The sequence below is a fragment of the Cetorhinus maximus genome, chromosome 12 (genome assembly GCF_964194155.1).
Source record: "Cetorhinus maximus chromosome 12, sCetMax3.hap1.1, whole genome shotgun sequence".
Lineage (NCBI taxonomy): Eukaryota > Metazoa > Chordata > Chondrichthyes > Lamniformes > Cetorhinidae > Cetorhinus > Cetorhinus maximus.
In genome coordinates, this window is record NC_135890.1 from 52,857,617 (window position 1) to 52,872,990 (window position 15,374).

The following is a 15,374-nucleotide window of genomic DNA, read 5'->3' on the forward strand; positions in this document are numbered from 1 at the left end:
ACAGTCACTCGCCCTCTCGCAATGCCCCAAAAAAACGCAGTCACTCACCTCTCGCACTGTCCACCACAGAGACGCAGTCACCCAATCTCTCACATTGTCCCCCACACAGGCGCAGTCACTCACTCTCTCACACAGTCCCCCACAGACACAGTCACTCACTCTCTCGAACTCCCCCATACTGACGCAGTCACTCACTCTCTCGAACTCCCGCACACAGAGGCAGTCACTCACTCTCTCACACTCCCACCACACAGACACAATCGCTTACACTCTCACATGCCCCCCACACAGACGCAGTCACTCACTCTCTCGACCTCGCCCACACAGACGCAGTCACTCACTCTCTCACACTGTCCCCGACACAGACACAGCCACTCACTCTTACACATTACCCCACACAGACGCAGTCACTCATTATCTCACACTATCTTCACAGATGCATTCACTCACTCTCGCACTGTCCCACAGAGACACAGCCACTCACTCTCACACATTTCCCACACACAGAGAGAGTCACTCGCCCTCTCGCACTGTCCCCCACAGACGCAGTCACTCACTCTCTCGCACTCCCCCACACAGACGCATTCACCCATTCTCTCACGCTCTCCCACAGAGACACAGCCACTCACTCTCATACACTCCCCCTTCCAGACGCAGTCACTCACTCTCTCACACTGTCCCCCACAGACGCAGTCACTCACTCTCTTGAACTCCCCCACACAGACACAGTCACTCACTCTCTCACACTCCCCCCCACAGACACAGACAGTCACTCTATCGCATTCCCACCGCACAGACACAGTCACTCATGCTCTCACACTCCCCCCAACACAGACACAGCCACTCACTCTCATACACTCCCCCTCACAGACGCAGTCACTCACTCCCTCACACTCCCCTCTACAGATGCAGTCACTCACTCTCTCACACTGTCCCCCACAGACATATTCACTCACTCCCTCACATTCCCCCCCCACACAAACACAGTCACTCACTCTCTCGAACTCCCCCACACAGACACAGTCACTCACTGTCTCACATTCCCCCATACAGATACAGTCACTCACTCTCTTGAACTCCCCCACAGACGCAGTCACTTACTCTCTCACACTGTCCCCCACACAGACACAGTCACTCACTCTCTGACACCCCCCACACAGACGCAGTCACTCACTCTCTCACTCTGTCCCCCATACAGACGCAGTCACTCACTCTATCACATCACCCAACTCTGACGCAATCATTCACTCTCTCACATCCCCCCACTCAGACGCGGTCACTCACTCTCTCACACTGTTCCCCAAAAAGACGAAGTCACTCACACTATCGTGCTGTCCCCCACAGACACAGTCATTCACTCTCTCACATTCCCCCCCACAGATGCAGTCACTCACTCTCTCACACTCCCCCCACACAGACACAGTCTCTCACTCTCTCACATTGCCCCACACAGACAGAGTCACTCACTCTCTCATATTCCCCACACACAGACGCAGTCACTCACTCTCTCTTGCACTCCCCCACACAGAAGCAGTCACTCACTCTCTCACACTGTCCCCCACACACTCAGTCACTCAATCTCTCACATTCCCCCCCACACAGACACAGTCACTCACTCTCTCGAACTCCCTCACACAGACGCAGTCACTCACTCTCTCAAACTCCCTCACACAGACGCAGTCACTCACTCTCTCGAACTCCCCCACACAGACACAGTCAATCACTCTCTCATACTCCCCTCTACAGACGCAGTCACTCACTCTCTCGAATTCCCCTACACAGACACAGCCACTCACTCTCTCACACTGTCCCCCACAGAAATATTCACTCACTCTCTCACATTCCCCCCCACACAGACGTAGTTGCTCAATCTCTCGCATTCCCCCCCGCAGACACAGTCACTCACTCTCTCACATTCCCCCCCACACAGACACAGTCACTCACTCTCTCACATTCCCCCATACAGATAGTCACTCACTCTCTTGAACTCCCCCACAGACGCAGTCACTTACTCTCTCACAATGCCTCTCACCCAGACGCAGTCACTCACTCTCTCACTCTGCACCCCCCACAGACGCAGTCACTCACTCTCTCACATCCCCCAACTCTGACGCAATCATTCACTCTCTCACATCCCCCCACACAGACGCAGTCAATCACTCTCTCACATCCCCCAACTCTGACGCAATCACTCACTGTCTCACATCCCCCCACGCAGACGAAGTCACTCACTCTCTCGAACTCCCCCACACAGACGGAGTCACTCAGTCTCTCACATTCCCCCCACACAGACGCAGTCACTCACTCTCTCACAATCCCCCCCACAGACACAGTCACTCAGTCTCTCACATTCCCCCCACACAGACGCAGTCACTCACTCTCTCACACTCCCCCACACAGACGCAGTCACTCACTCTCTCACACTCCCCCCACAGACGCAGTCACTCACTCTCTCACACTGTCCCCCACACAGACACAGTCACTCACTCTCTCACACTGTCCCCCACACAGACACAGTCACTTACTCCCTCGCACTCCCCCACACAGACGCATTCACCCATTCCCTCACGTTCTCCCACAGAGACACAGCCCTCACTCTCATACGTTCCCCACTGACAGACACAGTCACTCGCCCTCTCACACTCTCGCACTGCCCCACACCGAGGCAGTCACTCACTCTCTCACATTGTCCCCCACAGACGCAGTCACTCACTCTCTCACACTGTCCCATGCAGACAGTCACTCTCTCACATTCCCCCCGACACAGATGCAGTCACTCACTCTCTCTCACACTGTCCCCCACACACACTCAGTCACTCACTCTCTCTCACATTCCCCCCGACACAGATGCAGTCACTCACTCTCTCTCACATTCCCCCACACACACTCAGTCACTCACTCTCTCTCACATTCCCCCCGACACAGATACAGTCACTCACTCTCTCACACTCCCCCACACAGACGCAGACACTCACTCTCTCAAACTCACCTACACAGACACAGCCACTCACTCTCTCACACTGTCCCCCACAGACATATTCACTCACTCTCTCACACTCCCCCCCACACAAACACAGTCACTCACTCTCTCACATTCCCCCATACAGATACAGTCACTCACTCTCTCACTCTGCACCCCCCACAGACGCAGTCACTAACTCTCTCGAACTCCCCCACACAGGCACGTTCACTCACTCTCTCACATCACCCCAAACAGACGCAGTCACTCACTCTCTCACATCCCCCCGACAGACGCAGTCACTCACTCTCTCACATCCCCCCACACAGACACAGTCACTCACTCTCTCACATCCACCCACTCTGACGCAGTCACTCATTCTCTCACATCCCCCCACACAGACGCAGTCACTCACTCTCTCACATCCACCCACACAGACGCAGTCACTCACGCTCTCACACTCCCCCACACAGACGCAGTCACTCACACTCTCACACTCCCCCCACACAGACACAGTCACTCGCCCCCTCGCACTGCCCCACACAGACACAGTCACTCACTCTCTCACACTGTCCCACGCAGACACAGACAGTCACTCTATCGCATTCCCCCCACACAGACACAGTCACTCACTCTGTCGCACTCCCCCCACACATTCAGTCACACAGTCTCGCACACCCCTGCAAAATGCAGTCACTCAGAATCTTGCAGTCCCCCCCAAGCACTCAATCACTCTCTCTCTCACACTGCCGCCCCTACACAGTCACTGAGTATCTCGCAATCCCCCCACACACAGCTTCATGCAGAATCTTCCATTGATACTCACCGGTTTGACCGGAATGTTGAAAACTGGCTCAGGGGTTCTCCTAGAGGAGCTTTGCAGGCCGCATCCGGCTCGCTGGCCATATGTTGGCCAAGCCTGTACTCGAGGCTAGCTTAGAGATGGGATCTGCATGTGGTGAGACTCCAGGCATAAGTGGCTGCAGCCAGGGCAGGGGGAAGGCCTAGCACAGCGCCAGCGTGTCAGACGGTGAGGTCGCACACTGTTTCCACTGCAGAGGACTGAGCTGGGGCCACCTCCAGAAGCAGGCTGATGAGTAGACACAACTAAATGCTTGGTGCACTGGGAGAGTCACTGTCAAGTACATAGGCTAGCACTAACCTTACACATGGCTTTCTGCACAGCTTGGAATCCATCCTGGTGGCCAACTCCATTAGCACACTTGTGTACTCAAACATGGCGCAGAGACTGATGGTTAATCTCTCAGTTTATATTGCAGCACAAGCAGAAGCCACTCAATGTCTGTGTTCTGCAGTGGAAGCTCAGACTGAAGTCATGCAAGCTCAGCTTGCTGCCATCATGGCTGCAGATACAGTGGCCAACGGTACTCACAGGGTGTCACTGCAGTCCAGCCATCTGTCCTCCAGCAGATTGCTAGGATTGCTGAGGCACTGATCTGGGGCAGGAGTTCCCACTGAAACTGAATAGTTTAAAGTAAAAATAGACAAGTTGGGTTAAATGGCCTGTCTCTGTATATTCTTTGCAGTATGTACTGGCAATAAAATACCTCCAGAGTTTTCATCTTGCTGACACAAGTTAGTTCTATAATCTTGTTTGAGTTTATCACAGAAACATGGAAAATGGGCACCTGAAATTTCATCCAGCTTTCCCCCTCATCCTGTAGATCCCCTGGAAAAAGGTGGGATTTATGTAATTCCTCCAGAATTCTTAGCATTCTGCCAAATTCCGAAAGGAGATGGGAAATGGATGTGAAATTTCAGGACCATTATTCTTTGGTTCTCCACAGTTCTTTAACTCTACTTCATAAAACTACATCTTACACAGCTGCTCATTTACAGAAAATACAGCAACAAATGCCATGTGGTCGCTTTTTTTGATTCTGGTATGAATTGTGGAGCAAGTGGGCATTGCAGGTTTTAGGCCCGATGATTTGCTTCAAGGCAGGGCACATTCAGACCTCCATGGCCCTCCTGATTAGCACTGAAGAAGTGAACTGCTGGCATATGCCTGATCTGTATTGGGGACTCACAACCTTACCAGCAAAAGGCCCAATACGCCACAAATACTGCAGCTGTGTATTAAGGCTTGTGGAGGCAATCTTGCTTCATTTTTACACTAGGCAGCACATAAACCAATGAGGTTGCCCAAAGGCTTTGAGATGCTCCCCTAAATGAACAACAGTGAAGGAACAGCGATATAGTTCCAAGTCAGAATAGTGTGTGGCTTGGAGGGGAACTCGGAAGTGGTGGTGTTCCCATGCATCCGCTGCCCTGGTCTTTCTAGGTTGTAGTGATTGTGGGATTAGGAGGAATTGTTAATTGTAGCATGATGCTTTGCATAAGCACTGAGAAGTGGGGTGTCCAAACCATGAATGCCACACCATCTCAGCTGCAGAGCCTATTCTTTACCTAGACTTTGTACAAGGGTTGGGTTGATGGGGAAGTTGATGCCTCACCCTTATGCTAAGGGCCAGTAGAATTTTTATCATGCTCTTTAATCACAATCTGTTCACTAGTGCTGCCAATGCATGCACTCAAGCACAAGAACACAACTCATTTTGTATGTGATATAACTATTGGAAAGTAAATGTGCAATAGCAGCAATCTCGACAAACACCCTGAATTTCTCAAACACATCAGAGCAGGGATTGTCACTGAATCTCACTCGCCTACACACCAGATCAGACATATTCACTCTGGGAGATCTGCTTCGGGATCATCACAAGTGTACCCCTGATGACTCTCAAAGCACAGACCAGAGTCTCCACACGCGCCTCTTCTTCATCTAGCCCCATTAACATATCCTCCCATACCTCAAGTGTTTGCTTAGCTTGCCTGGTGTTTGTCTCAACCACTCCTAGAAGCGAGATACACATTTTAACCACTCCCTGGGTAAATAAGTTTCTCCTGAATTTCAGATTGGATTTATCAGTGATTATCTATTATTTATGGCTGCAGGTTTTGGTCTCCCCCCACAGGTAGAAACATCTTCTCTATGGCCAGAATTTTACGTACCACGGGTGGGCACACGCCCCACCTGAACGGGCATGAAATCGCGCAAGGTGACATCAGGTCAGCATCCCAAAGTCATCGCGCATTCGTGCGATATTTCACTCGGCAGGCACACACAAAAATCAGAAGAGCGCCCGCCAACAATTAAGACGGTAATTAAGCCCATTAACGGCCCAACTGTCAGCAATTTTTCATGGCCCATCCAACCACACTGTTGGCGGGCTGGCTGATCGGCCAGGCGGGCTTCACATTTTTGATGGAACCTTATCCAAGGGTGGGATGAAATCTCCATTAGGATTTAAAATTAAAATAAATATCTGGGGACAGTAATTTTATGAGGTTTGGCTTTCAGGTGCTTGATTGTGCTGCAGGGACATTTTTTTGTACCATTTTTGTGCTTTCTTTTATTATTTGGAGGCCTGCAGCTCCCCGAGGCTTCTGCCTGGCTTCAGGGAGCTCAATGGAAGCGCTCACCCAAGCCCACAGTGACGTCATCGCCCGCCCTCTTCCTGCCCCCAACGGCAGTGCTGAGCCTTTCTCTGGTCGCATTTCACACTGGCTGGCTGTTAATTGGCCAGCCTGCATGAGATCGCAGTCGAGGGCCAATCGCAGGCAGAAGTGCATTTCGCGTCTGCTTCCAGGCCCACCAATCGCTTGCGCCCAATGAGCGCAAAATTCAGGCCTATGTCTACCCTGTTGAATGCCTTCATGATATTAAAGGCCTCTATTAGGACACCCGACAGCCTACTTTTCATAGAGAAAGGGGCCTCTAGTTCGCCCTTTTTTGATAAATATAATCTCTTGCTTTTGGTATCATTCTTGCAAATCAGCTTTGTCCCCCTCTCCAGCCCCCTCTATGCCCTTTCAGTAATATTAAAACCAGAACTGAGCACAGCACCATGCACGGCCATTTTCGATAACCAGATTAGATTCAAATTATCCAACGTGTCAAAGTTTGTGACAGAAATGGAAGCCGCCCTCTTGTCAACTAGCAATTGAATGGTCTGTTCAGAAAGATATTGACATGGTCAGTGGGTTTTGCTAAAATATTTCAAACCATCGAATTGTGTGAAACACCATAAATATTGAGCAAATGAATGCCAAGTGGAAAATGAATCCAAAGTGTCCCACAGCTGCAATGACTATCATGTGAAAAGCAGTGGAGAATATGATTACTGGATCAATAGGCAGTAAACAGACGTATTACTGTTGGAGTGTAACGAATTGAGTGCACCTCAATGGAAAGGAGCACAATGGAATAATGATGGGAGGTGATCAATTCAAGTGCTAATGTTCTTAACACAGAAAGTATACAACCTAAACACAATGACAGTTGGAAGTAAATTAATAGCAATACAATACATAAAGGAGCTATCCTTTATAGAATGCTATCTTCCCATTTGATACAATAAACGGCAGCTTTGGCCATCAGCTTCTGCACTCATTAACCGCTGATTTTTTTTACATATGCACTGCACTTGGTGGAAAATAATGGGCAAGCCAGTGCACCAAACAAGGGAACCCCCACCCCCTCAGTCGCCACCTTCTATTCCTTCTGAATATCTCAGTTACTGATGTTAGGCACTGGACTGGGCTGTGAGAAGCCAGCTTTTCAAGGACGAGTGTAAGAACACAAAGCTATGCGTAAGAAAGCATGATAATTGGGTTAATATGGTGCTAACACAAGCATCTTTTTTCCAGGAATTGTCAATGTTCCTCCCGTGGCAATTGGGATTTTCTGCGGAGGGTTTGTGATGAAGAAATTCAAGATAGACGTGATTGGAGCTACGAAGTTCTGCATCGGGACTTCTGTTGTTTCGTGGATGTTTCTTGTCTTATTTTTCACAATGGGCTGCCAGAAGACTCCAGTGGCGGGTTTGACAGCCTCCTATGTGGGGTAGGTATTGTTCTAGGAAAATAACGGCGAGGCAGTGGCAGTGTGTATGTGTGCACATGTATGTGCACCTCTTGGCATGTCACATAACATATGTGGGTATTCACTGCTTGTTGTCCATCTGCATCATTATTTATTTAAATTGACCTTTACCCATGCTGACAGGTCATGGCCTATAGCGCAGGACATCAGCGAGGCTGAATGAAGCAAAAAGTATTCATACTAGCTTGCTTTAAGAAAATAAAATCAAGTCTTATATTTACATAATGCCTTACATGACCTTAGGGCATCCCAAAGCAATTTACAGCTGATAAAGCACTCTGCAGCAGAATTCCTGTGTGTCCTTGACCACATGAGATGGCAACTTCATTATCTCCACCTCCTGTCCTACTGCGGACCATCCCCAATGTGTCACCATGTGCAGATGCTGCCACTGTGCTATTCTTTTAAGTTAGCTGCAGTGTCAGTGTCTGATCTGGTGGCTGTGAGTGTGATATTTAGTAACAGTGGACCTCTTTCACTGCTTTCTTCTTGCTGTTCCTCCACTACCTGTCCAGCTTTCACTTCGAAAGGAGAAAGTCACAAAGGGTTAGGTTAAAAGCAAAACACTGCAGATGTTGGGAGATCTGAAATAAAAACAGAAAGTACTGACAAAACTCAGCAGGTCTGGCAGCATCTGTGAGAGAGAAACAGAGTTAACGTTTCGAGTTCAATATGACTCTTCATCAGAACTGGGTTAGATTGTTGTATGTGTAGGGGGTAAGTAAGAGGTGCATCTTCAGCTTTTAAATCAGAAGAGTGTGTGGGATAAGTGGTTAATGGTATGTGAGAAGGAGGATTAGGTATGAACATACCATCGTCTTCAATGGCTTTAGACCCACCACTGGCCATGGTCCCAGCAAATGGGTATCCCAATGCCAACCAGCACCCATCTCTGCCGGGTGTGGGGGGTGGTTAGGATATGCAGCCGTACCTCTCCTTCTCCGGTTAGCTCCTGCTCCTTCCGGGCATGCGTCACCTTTTCCTGCACGAGAGTGGAAAGTGTGTCAGTGAGTGTGGTGAATCTGTTTAAGTCATGTTCCTGTCATGGTAGAATAACTCGCAGTGTGTGCAAGCTGTGAGTTGTGGCTTTGACAGTGCTAAGAGTGAGGGTACGGTGCAGCGTATGAATGTCAGGCATGAGTCCTGATTGATAGATATTGTTAGTAGGAGAATGATGGGGATGTGATGATTTGATTAGTATCTGAGGACATAGCATTTGAAGATGCATTTTCTGACTTTGACCTCTGGTGTGGGGTCATTGAACTTCTTACAACACTGCATCCTACTCCTTGGGCTCAACTCCTGGCAATGACCTCCGCACCTATTTGATCCCAGTGCCTTCTGAGTTTGTGCCTCGAGGGCCTCCTAGTTTGCTAAGGGTACAGGACTTCTCCTTCAAGGCCTTCTGTGCAGTGTCTGAAAAACCTGGAGCTCGCACTCTCCCAAATTGCACCATTTTTCAGTGTTTCATGGGTCAGATTCACTTCCTGCATGGCTGCCCAGCACCTGCTGCAGCCAATATGCACCTTCCCTTTAAGAAATCCAAGCTAGATTTAAGTGGTGTTAGCCTCTCAAGGTTTAGACCCCTGTTGAAAAATCCAGCCAATCATCAGCATGTTTAGTGCTGGGTGCTGAAATAATTTAAAACAGTTGGGATACTGCCTGTATTACATTGGCCGGGAGTGGCTTCATTGCAAATTGCAATCTTGGCACCATGTTCCAAGATGATCAAATTTAGCTCCCAACCTGTTTTAGAGAAGTTGGTTAAAGAATAGCTAGTGGGGTAGGACACCAGGGAGAACACCACTGCTCCTCTGCAGTAGTGCCATGCCCACTTCAGGTGGCAAATAAATGCCACCTCAGAAAGAGGACTCCTGTGATAATTTGGCACTCTCTCAGGACTGCACTATAGTGTCAGCCTAGGTTTTGCGCTCAAGTCTGTGGTGAGGAATTTGAACAGATTCCTGACTTAGCGGCACAAGTACTGCCACTGAACCATGGCTGACATAGAAGAAAGCTGTAGATCAGGGTGGGCCGGATCCGGCCCTTTGCTCAATTTCATCCAGCCCGCAGCAAGATTTCTAAAAATATAGACCGATGACAGAAGCGCCTTCAAAATAGCATTTACCATCATTGTTACGAATTTGTTTTGGATGAAAGCGTCAGTTAAGTTACTATATTAATATTTAACAATATAATATTCAAGTTCAGCCATCGCATTCAAACAGCGGATGAGTTGAATGTTTCTGTATTCTCCCTAAAATAACGAAATTAAGTTAATCTTTGTGTGTGTGTGGCCTGTGACTGATTTTGCCTAAATGTGAATGGCCCATGATAAGAAAAAGGTTCCCCACCATCGCCCCACCCCACCCACCCTCCCCCTCCCTGCTGTAGATTGTGAGAAAAATTAAGAATGGGGGAAGAAATGAGTTCCACACTTTTGAATAACTGGGAAAGAATGAGTGTAAGCGCAGTGGCCTTGACAATAACCCTACAAGGATGTAGTGATGAAGAGGAATGTGTAAATGGTTGCAGCTTAAGAGGAACAAGAGAACATAGTTGGAAGTGCGCATGGCAGGTGGATTGGCTGGAGTTAATAAAACAGATAGAACAAGAGAGGTCATGACAGCCAGGGGAGGAGACAGGTTGAAGGTTAAAGGTGAAAGAAGACGGAGATGAGAAGAAATTTTGTTGTGAATCTTTAGAAGTCTGTTTCCCGAGACAGCGTTGGAGGCAGGGCCATTGATTATTTTTAAGGCAGAGGTAGATAGAATCTTGACTAACAAGGGAATCAACGGTTATCGGGTGCAGGCAGGAAAGCCGAGTTGAGGCCACGATCAGATCAATTGATGTCATTGAATGGTGGAGCAGGCTTGAGGGGCCGAATGGCCTCCTCCTGCTCCTAATTTGTTTGTTCGTATGTAAGGATTACTTAAAAGATCATAAGTTTATTCTTGTGTCCTGTACAGAAATGCAATAGAGATACATGAATAATATGCTCAGATAAGGAGCAATAGTGAAGTCCTGGGTGGATTTAAGAGATAGACCTTTCTCACTTTCCGAAAATTCCTCAGGTATTATGTGTGCTCCTGATGGAGTTGGTGTCTATTTTTAAGCATGTTTTGCTTACACACTTTATAATTGATAATACCAATAACTTAGGTCAGCTTCGGTAGAAACAAAGTCAGAAAATGCTGGACACACACACCAACATCAGCTTCAGTTTATGTGGATCTTCTAACATAGGAAAACATCCCAAGTTGCTTCAGCAGATTGGAATCAGTCAAATGCTGATGCTAAATCAAATAAGGATGCATGAGGGCAGGGGAGTGAGTCATAGAGGTAAAGAGATTTAAGAAGGGATGTCTGTGAACCTAAGGCATAGATGGATGGAGGCATAGCCACCCAGCAAGAAGGCAGTGGGGATGGGAAAAAGGTCGGAGTTGAAGCTGCGTAGAGTTCACTGAGGTATGAAAGAGGCTGTAGCAACAGGGAGGAGGAGTGCCATGGAGCAATCAGAACTCAAAAATGAGCGTTTTAAAATCAAGTCATTGCCAGACTGGGAGTAAATTTAGGTCAGCAAGCACGGGTGGACAGGAAGGAGTTGGGTGTGAGTTAGGATATGGGCTGCAGAGTTTTAGCTGAGGTTAGATTTATGGAGGGTGGGAGATGGGAGGCTGGCCAGGAAAGCATTGGAATAGTCAGGTCTGTGGGAAGAACAAACAAGTTAACATTTCAGGTATAGACCCCTTGTCAGAACTGCATAAATGGAGAGGTCTAATTTGATTTCTATCATCTGATCATATTTCATGTCATGACTAATGTTCTTCAATTTCTCTGCACTCCTGGCACGCAAGAAGGCAACATTAGCGTTATGATCTGCATCATCTTCAAATCGTCAACAGGTTAATGGTCCACCCACTGTGACATTTAAACATGTGCTTGCAATTGCATTCTTCAGTAATATATTGAATAATTGTGGTGAAGCTTTTCACTATATTTATAAATGACATAGATGAAGGAATAGAGAACAGTATAACTACGTTTGCTGATGAAATCAAGTGAAGCAGAACAGTGAATAATGTCGATGGGAGCAGAAAGTTGCAAAGAGACATTGCAAAGTTAAGTGAGTGGCAAAAGTTGTGGCAGTTGGAGATTCAACATGGGGAAGTGTTAGGTCACTATGGACCTAAGAAAGGAAGATCAGAGTCTTCTCTAATTGGTGGCAAGCTGGAACTATGGAGGAGCAGAGCGATACAAGGATCCAAATACAGAAATCACTAAAAGCTGGTGGACATGCACAAATAATAAGTTAAAAGATGTATGGAAAGTTGACCCTTATTTCAAGGGGACTGGTATTTTAAGAGTTGGAAGTTTTGCTACAGTGATATAAAGCTCTGTAAATTTCCATTCGGATTCAGTTCTGTGCACTGCACCTCAAGAAGGATATATTAGCTTTGTAGATGGTGCAGCACAGATTCACCTGAATAACACCAGGTTTAAAGGGATTAAGTTATGAGGCCAGGTTACATTGACCAGGCTTGTATTCCCTTGAGTCTAGCAAAGTAAGGAGTGATGTAAGGTGTATAATATTATTGAAAAATTTGATAGGGGAGAGAGGGTGAAACTATTTCCTCTGATGGGCAAATCCAGAACCAGGAGGTAGAACATTAATGTAAGAACAAGAAAGTTCAGGTGTGATGTCAGGAATTGCTTTACAATTGTTGTTGCTGCTTATCCGACATCCAGTACGGGATGATCACAAATTTCCCCCAAATGCATAATGGAAAGATTGAAGCCGTTGGCTGGGGTTTTCCAGCCCCATTGGCATCGGGCGTCATGGTGGGCAGGGGAGGGAATAATAGGACGAGAAAGCCAAAAATCGGTTTCACACTGGAGTAAAAGCACAGCGGGATCATCCAACGGTGTCCGCCATGATAGAACGCCAATCCCGCTGGAGGCCGGCGTGAACCCGCTTTGCATCCCACTAATGGGATGCAAAGTAAGGCCCAACCAGGATCGTCCCGCATGCCAGATTTACCGGGAAAACGTGCTGGCTCAGAACGCGTCTGAACATGTGTGACGTGCAGAAGTTGGGACTTACCCTTGGGGCTTTGCTGAGATCGCGGACATCCAAGCAGAACAAGATGCTGGAACCCAACAGCTGCTGGACCCTTGAGGAACATGTGCATCGGATGCTGGGTGGGTTCTCAGGGACATGGCTCCGCAGTGAAGCGGCTCTCAGAAGGTGGGAGGTCTCCGTTGATGTCTCAGGTCTGCTTCGGAACATCCCAGACTTGGCCATGGGCTGCTATGGATGATCGGTGAAGGGAGGAAGAGGAAGGTCCAGCTATGAGTGGGAGAGGGAGGTGTAGCGGGGGGAGGGTGGGAGAGGTTGGTCTATGTTTAACTGGGATAGAAAGATGCATTGTGGGGGGGTGGTGAGGTTGGGAGGGAGGGAACGAAGATGTAGGGGGGGAAGAGGCTGGGAGGGGGGAACAAAGGTGTTGGGGGTGAGGTTTGGAGGAGGGATGAAGGTGTCGGGGGGTGAGGTTGGGAGGAGTGGGGAGAAGGGAGTGGGGGGAGGAGGACGTAATGGGGGAGAATGCAGCAACTGGGGAGGTGGGTCTAAGGTGAGGTGGAAGGTGTAAGGGAAGGACTTCAGGGAGAGTCAGGAGTCTGGGGGAGGAAGGAGTTTGGAGGGGGATAGGAGTCCAGGGAGGAAGGGCTTCAGAGGGCAGAAGCACTTCGGAGGGGGAAAGGAGTCTGGAGGGAGGAAGGAGTTCAGAGGCGGGAAGGAGCAAGGTTGCAGGAGGGAGTAATGGGGGGATGTCAAGGTAAACGTGCAAGGGAGGAGTCTATGCCTCCTGAGGAGCAAACTGAGGGCAGGCATGGTAGGAGGGAATGGGGAATAGTGAGTATGAGAAGGGTCAGAGTGAGCTGGAAGGGTGGGAGGATGAGGGTGTGATTGTAGCGATGGAAGGAACAGCGAGGATGGTTAGTGGGGACTCGGAGGCAGATACAGACCCTGGGGGTGGGAAGGTGGTGATCAGGGAGGTCAATGTGGATGGGTTTGGGATTTTCAGGTAGGTAGTGAATGTGCACATTCACCTGGGCATCCCCAAAGAAAAAGGGTTCTGGGTGGTAGGTGATGGTGGGGAGGTGGAAGGTGATGCCAGGGGGGTCAGCAGTGATGGGGGAGAGGACATGGGTGACTGGGGGAGGGGAAAGGATAGGGGAGCTGAGTAGAAATAAGGTGAATAAGTTGCGTTCTTTCTAGTTGAATGCGCTTGTATTCAAGTGAGCTAGAGGTTAATTCATGAACAAGACACATTGGAAGGGAGAGGCAGGGAGAGATATTCTTTTCATAGCATTTGGGGGAGGGGAGCGCCTTGATAGCTTTCAATTGATGAACAAGGCGACATGGAATTCAGAAGAAAACAATGAAAGTATGTCCTCAATTTTTATAGTTAAGATCTTCGAACAAGTCTTTTTGGGGATGATTGAGGAGTTAGCAGGGGTTGAGGGAAACTGTTGGCTATTGGTGAGATGACGCAGGTGTTAACTTTGCATTCAAGGGAAGCCGCGGAAAAGGAGCACATGGCGGAGAACAGAACCGGTGTTCTGTCCTCTGAAACGATATTTTGATACGCTCAAATATGTTTGCATTGGTCTTTCACAATAAATGTAAGGTCAAAGCATAAAGTTCCCTGGTGAATGAGGGTGTAAAAGCATCAGCGTTGAACTGATGTGACCCGAATATTTGTTGCAATTTTAGCCTATATTGTGAAGAAAATTATTTTCAACAGTGTTACCTTTTTAAATTTGTGTTCATTAAAATAAATGTACAACGTTTGTTGCTCCAAAGGTGAAAAAAAAATGTGACAACTACCATTTTACACAAATTGGAAGTAAGTAGAGCCTCATCTTGGATGGGCACAGGTGCTGCATGGGAGTGAGATCAGTGGGTGGGCGGAGATATAGGTCGGCTCAGATGGACAACTGAAAGAGAACCCCAGCCAGCAGCATTGAAAATGCTCAGGACAGTGAGATCAGTGTGATGCCTATGAGAGTGCTTGAACGAGGCTCCGAAAGGCCCTGCCACACACACACTTCTCCCTCCAGGTTCACTTGTGGTCCGGCTGCCTGCTGCTGAACTGCTAGTGGGGGTTGGGGGGGAATGCAGGGGGAGGACTCACAAAGCCTGTAAATGAAGCTGAAAGACACCATTACACATTATTCAGTGAAAGTGAATATATTTTCAGATTATAAATTGACAAAATGTGTTCACCTGTGCAACCAACTGTGATCAGAATTTCTTAACTTTTCTAGGCCTACCACTTCTAGGTGCTGCCCTGACATCCGCAGCAGGGGTGGATTGCGAGTGGTTGGCCCTGTTGCCTCTGATGACTTTGGCATGCGTCCTCTGGCAAGCAGAGGCCTTGA

The 15,374-nt window shown here is 48.3% G+C and overlaps 1 protein-coding gene and 1 long non-coding RNA gene across 2 annotated transcripts in view; both read left to right on the forward strand.

Moving 5' to 3' along the window:
• Positions 1 to 15,374, forward strand: part of LOC144687449 (uncharacterized) — a 182,155-nt gene that overhangs the window by 114,112 nt on the left and 52,669 nt on the right. The window lies entirely within an intron of this gene.
• LOC144687448 (solute carrier organic anion transporter family member 1C1-like) overlaps positions 1 to 15,374 on the forward strand; it is an 83,375-nt gene that overhangs the window by 31,482 nt on the left and 36,519 nt on the right. Inside the window, exon 9 of the mRNA XM_078553604.1 lies at positions 7,694 to 7,889. Within this exon, the coding sequence (XP_078409730.1) occupies positions 7,694 to 7,889 (196 nt within the window). The remainder of the gene's footprint in view (positions 1 to 7,693; positions 7,890 to 15,374) is intronic.